This window comes from Salvia hispanica, chromosome 5, assembly GCF_023119035.1.
Source record: "Salvia hispanica cultivar TCC Black 2014 chromosome 5, UniMelb_Shisp_WGS_1.0, whole genome shotgun sequence".
NCBI classification, from domain to species: domain Eukaryota; kingdom Viridiplantae; phylum Streptophyta; class Magnoliopsida; order Lamiales; family Lamiaceae; genus Salvia; species Salvia hispanica.
Window position 1 is genome coordinate 26,402,090 of NC_062969.1, and position 5,760 is coordinate 26,407,849.

General features: G+C 36.1%; 1 protein-coding gene across 2 annotated transcripts; it reads right to left on the bottom strand.

The window, feature by feature from the left end:
- Positions 1-289: 289 nt before the first annotated feature.
- On the bottom strand, positions 290-5,347 carry LOC125187938 (probable glycosyltransferase At5g25310). 2 transcript variants are annotated; one of them, XM_048084617.1, is made up of 6 exons: positions 5,243-5,347; positions 3,921-4,923; positions 3,700-3,833; positions 2,226-2,383; positions 2,035-2,159; positions 290-1,094 (listed from the first exon to the last, which is right to left on the bottom strand). In XM_048084617.1, exons 2-6 carry the CDS (start codon positions 4,341-4,343, stop codon positions 405-407), a joined length of 1,530 nt encoding a protein of 509 aa, XP_047940574.1. In that variant the 5' UTR covers positions 4,344-4,923; positions 5,243-5,347; the 3' UTR covers positions 290-404. The 2 variants fall into 2 exon arrangements, with proteins under 2 accessions (XP_047940574.1, XP_047940573.1); XM_048084616.1 differs by having other exon boundaries at positions 2,035-2,383.
- Between the last annotated feature and the right edge of the window lie 413 nt (positions 5,348-5,760).

Consider the following 5,760-nt stretch of genomic DNA (forward strand, 5'->3'; position numbering starts at 1 on the left):
TGGACGGCTTCTCACTATTGTTTTCTTTTTCTACTATCACTTTGTATTTTGTATTTGAGTAAATCTAAGATAGCGATTTATTCGTCTTATATTCTCCATTATATGTGGACCAAAAATGGTATGAAGACTACGTCAAAAATGGTGTGATGCAACGAAGATAAACGGTGCATACATGTAGAGCATGCCCTAAAAGTTTTTCAGAGTGGAGACAAGTCATAGCATACTCAATTATATACCAAATGTTCCATCTTACTCCATTGACCTGCAAACTTACAAGTCTGCGCAAATATGATTGAATGCAGTTTTCTTTTATTTTCTTCGATCTAGACGTGTCTCAATGCACCAATTTCTTGAAAAAAAATCATTGACCAGAATGAAGCAATACAAAATAAGACTAACCTACCCTACTGCGGTTGTTGTAACTGAATCTGTTTTAGCCTGCTAGACCATATTGAATGCAGAATCATGTGGAAGAGATCGTACGGAACGGGTTTCGCATTCCAGAGGAAATGCTTCTGCAACATTTTCACATTGGTTTGCAAAGTGAGGTACTTCTCCATAGGGATTGCTAAGAGGATCTCTTTTAGCTTGGGAATGTCCTTCTCAAAAACAGTGACAGAGAAGGCTTCCCAATTGAGATCCTCGTTGAGTGGAGGGACAAAATTGTCGGCAATAATCACCGGAACACACTCATAGTATATTGCTTCAACAATTCTGGGGCTGTTCACCTCATAGCCCATGGGACAAAGGCAATATTTGCTCGATTTCATGTGCGTGAGATATGACATTTTTTTTGCTACCTTTGCAGGTAGAGGTCCGTAAATCCTCATGTCCTCGTCTTTGTCAAACCAGTGCTTCAATAGTATTGGACGTACCCTACCATGATCATATCCAGCAAAGAAGGCAAGAATTGGCCGCTGCGACACTCTTCTTCCACCAATGGCTCTGCGAGGCCTTCTAGGATTCCTTATGGTCGTTTCTGGCAGGGATACATCCTTTCCAGCTTTAAATATCCCTTCAGATACATCTGCATTGCACAGAACTTTAATGGTGTTTTGTATAAGCTCATCATGCTCCTTTAGAGTATACGGTCCCTGTAAGTGAAGGAAGATCCTGAGGGTGAGAGAAAATAAGTATGAGATCAACGAAACACAGGCAGATAGATATGCGAACAGAAGATGAGACAATAAAACTAATATTATCCTGATTTTTTTGAAACATAAAACTACCAATGAACTCCCAAAATTAACACCCGGGAACCTGTTTCTCATTCCTTAGTAGTTGCTCACTATGCTAAGTTTAGAACTCTTGGCACTGCATGAATCTAAAAGCCTTTCAAGGTGAGACCTATTAGATGGAATAGGAAACTGCACCAGGGATATTCCATGTGATTCATTACTTTTAGCAACATTTACTAACAGCTTATTCCTTCCCAGTATTAGAATTCAATCTAGTTAAACAGAATATATGCTTGCAAGAGCATAATTTACAACCTAGTTAGTACAGTCAGCATGCATATGGCAACGTTCAGAAGGAGGGTACTCGATTTCAGTTTCCACTATCAGAGAAATTGAAAAAACCTTAAGACATAGAAGTGGGCGTATAACAATCACAAATCAGCCCCAATCTTAATTGGCTCAACATTAATTGGACAAAAGAGACTGAACCGTCTAGTTTAAGCCAGTCTAGAGATTTTAATCTAAATGCAGGAAAGGTGTGAGCTACTGAGCTGTAATGAACTCAATTGAAATAGAACCAACCCAAGATTTTAAAAAGGTATCCAAGAGAGATAATTCATAGGCCACGTTGAGAGAAATATTAGGCATCTTCAGAGGATTGACACATGATGTCCCTAAGTAGATTTTAGCCTATGAAAATTTAATTAGAGACTAATCTCCAATTAGTGATTACCTAGCTAGATAAGTGAGGTGGAGATTTTCATTATTACTCTCAGATGAAAAGCAAGCCATACCAGTGGTTTATAGAAATCAAATTTAGCACAAGATATCTCAGCATGCAATTAAATTAGCGTACCCAATCATGGCAAGCAACAAGGAAATGATCAGTTCCATGGGTCCGGTTCCAGAATGGATACTTTGCAGCAAGCATGTTCACATAGTCACGCAGAAAGATAGACAATGGCTGCATATTATGTGAATCTGGAACATAAAGAGCCAATTGTAACTGACGTGCACTATATGGAAGATAGAACAAGTGAGCCTTTCCTGGGTCCTTTGTTACAAATTGACTGCTTGCTTCGATCAACTTCATGAACCATCCCTCAGATGCATAAATTCCAGTAAGTTTAGGGTGATGAAAAATAGGTCGTTCTCCATCTCGATATATGTAAATTTTCATCAACTGCTCCATCCACTCGTAGCTCCTGTAATTCAGATTTTATCACAACAAAAGCCATAATCTCAAATTGGAACTACTGGGAAACTGGAACACATGCAAAAGGAAGTAACTTTAATATAAGGATTGCATATCATGTTAATACTTGAAACATCATGTACATCTATGCAGTTCCTGGCCTTCATTGTTACACAGGTCTTAGGAAAAGTTACTATTAGATGTAAACTGTGTCATCATACAATCCCCTAGGGTATCTAATAAGCAAGTTTACAGATCTAGAGTCAGTTACACTCTTGATTTTCACAAATTACTAAAGCGATAGAGGAGCTTCAGTTGTAAGCTTACATGTACACAACGAGATATATATTATACAGGTTATTATAAAATGAAACGTGAGAGTGAGATCGGTATAACGCAAAATAAGAATCTCACATGATTAAGGACAAAGCAACTCTATCTGACGTAGTAATATATAGTACTAGCATGGGTCTAAAATAAATAGCATGTTTGAAGTTTGAATACCAAATTCAACTGGGATTTGTTCTTTGCCTCAACTAAAATTCGTCACTGACTCGTGCAGCTATAGTTCTAAATATTTTGTATGTGGATTGATTTAGAACTTCAACTATGTTCCGACATTCCTCTGTTCTTTCTCTTTTGAGTATGTTTGTGTTTCATTTATCTATTGTGAGTTTAAAAATTATCGATAACTGAGAACCTCATATAGAAACTAATACTGTGAATAAAGCAATAAGTATTTGTCTTAAATTAGATGTCACTCTAGATCTTATCTTTTCATAAAACACTATAATCCTTCTAAATGTGACCTAATATTAGCACCTTTGTTTTGGGGCGAGGGTTTATCTTCTAACAGAGTAAGATTTGCATATCAGAATATCTCTTGTATATAATCAACGTGACAGCTAATTAAACAATGACAGAGGGTTCCAACAGGAGTTTCCATTACTAAAATTTACCTATCTTACTCATTCTCTCATCAAAACCTGAGTCTTAGCTCCCGATGATTTCCAATCTCCCAACATACCAGAAATTCCTTTGAATCTCTAACATAAATTAGAAAATAAAAAGAAAGACGAATAGGAAGAAAATATATTGGCAATTAAGGTTACAAGCAGGTTTGTTTGATAATCCATTTTTCATTATTAATGTAAACATACTAAAATGTTTCTATGTTGCTTCCCCAGCCACATTAGAAGCTTCATTTATCTAAAGTAGTCATGTTGAAGAGAAATCTCTCTTCCGATTCCCTAAACTATACGACCGCATGTTTCAAATGAAATTGGTCGAAATGAAGTAAATGAAATATACAAGTTCAAGATTTACCTCTTGAAAGTGGAAATATTGCGGAACAGGGGGGCATATAATTCAGGATCATCATCTCTAGCGAGTGAGGAGTTCTCAATATCTCTTTTAACTAATGCAAGTGTTTCATCTGGTGTCAACGACGATAAGTATCTCTATAAACAGTAAGTAAACATATTCAAATACGAAATATGACATAAGAAAGTTGTACAACATAATATTACCAACAATAATGTAATTACCTCCAACTCGTGGGGGAGTTTTGTAACCGTCTGAGGTGGAGATGGTGGGGAGAGGGTGAACAAATTTATACTATTATTCCTTCTCTGCCGAGATGCTCTAATAGTCTTGCTAGGAATTACCAAGGATCTATCAAGTTCGGCAGAAGAATTAAGTGGAACAATTGCCGGTGTATTTTGAAAAGATTTGAGATGCACACCCACTGCCAATGACCAACTTCTATCTAAATTCGCTGCAGTATTCGTGGGCTTGTACCATGAAAATGCAGAGTCTGGAGGGGAATTTGTTTCAGTCAGTGGATAAGGAAGTTTAGAAATCTGTATCAAAACACTAACTATGGTAAGAACTGAACAGACAACTATCAATTTTCTCCATTTAATTCTGAAGAGCAGAAAGACCATGCACATTCGTAGTAGTCTCGTCATATCTATTGTAGCTTTTCTGGAAGCCACTCGAGAAGGACCAAATTTCTATCTTTTACATCTATGCATGTAAAACTCCCGAAGTCCAGAAATAAGTTTGGCAAAGCCTTTTCAGAACATATTTGGCACAGAAAACGCTCAATTCTGTCATGAATTTATGGCAATAATCTTCTTTCAGCCAGATCTAAGGGATATCCATACATTCCATGCACACTATCTACATGAACCTCAACAGCATTTATCGTTTACAGACCAGACTTCTCTAGCAACAACTGAACTATGATAACCGCAAGCATGATATAACTATTTTAGAGTGACTACTGCAAAGACATAATCAAACACCCTTCAATGTCCAGCCTTTCAACAGTCATAAAAGTCTTTGCAACAGCATTTAGAACCTCATTTCAGAGTTATTAATGAAACACCGCAGCAAACACCACTAAAACCCAAAATTGGTAATTCTTCAAACCCAATAATGATACACAAAGCTATTTATCATTTCCTTCAATGTTATCAGTGAATCATCAATGAAGATCTGAAACTCTTCTAGGCCCCCTCAACTCCTAGGCTGATAATTAAGCCACTGAAAATTGGAAATATAACAAATTGAGTAAGTTTCTAAGCAATACACATCTTCTAAACAGATCATAAATCAGCTATATCAGAAACAACAATAGAAAAAGCAATTTTCCCTCTAAAATCGGCAATAATCTCTTATAAATATGAGCGATTGGGCATCTTTCAACTCAAAAGAGCACACAAATATTGATGCATCAGTAATAGACCAAAGTAATAAGAAAATCAAAAGAGATTCTGGTTAAGTTCATCTCGATCTCGAAGTAAATTGAAAATTAAGCAGAATTGGGCAAAATGTGAGCATTGAGGTGACCAATACTCAATACCTAGAGATCAGAAGCAGGTGGAACGACGCTGTATTGAAACTGAAGAAAGAGGTTGAGGGATAGAAAATAGGGAAAAGCAAAAGAAATGGACAAGGAGAAGAATGGTGGAGGGAAAGTGGCGACACATGTGACACGTAGATAACGGCTGCGACCTACATCCACATGTTGCGCTGGCATATTCCCATAATTTAAATTTAATTATGTTCATTATTGAAATAAATATTTTTGGTGTTTAAAGAAGCACAAGCATTGAGGCTTGTTTATTGATGACTTTGCCTAAATTGTGATGATATAATTGAATACTACAAAATTCATACAGTACATTATATAGTAATATTACATTGAAGTATATGAAGTAATTAAAGTATATTAATTGGATTTTAATTTAGGTGTTGTATTTATTTAGTGAAGAGAATGCATTAATGTAGATGTAGATCACAAAATTTAAAAATAATATTCCTCTTCTTAGAATAATTAAGAGTCCTTTTTTAACCCATATATATGGCCATATTTTTTAT

Bases quoted from the DNA above. Each gene is read 5' to 3' on its own strand.
- LOC125187938 (XM_048084616.1), bottom strand. From the start codon at position 4,343: ATGACGAGACTACTACGAATGTGCATGGTCTTTCTGCTCTTCAGAATT. The intron at 2,384-3,699 runs GTAAATCTTGAA...TCTGAATTACAG, and splicing joins AATATTTCCACTTTCAAGAG to GAGCTACGAGTGGATGGAGC. The intron at 1,095-2,034 runs GTACGCTAATTT...CTTCACTTACAG, and splicing joins TTGTTGCTTGCCATGATTGG to GGACCGTATACTCTAAAGGA.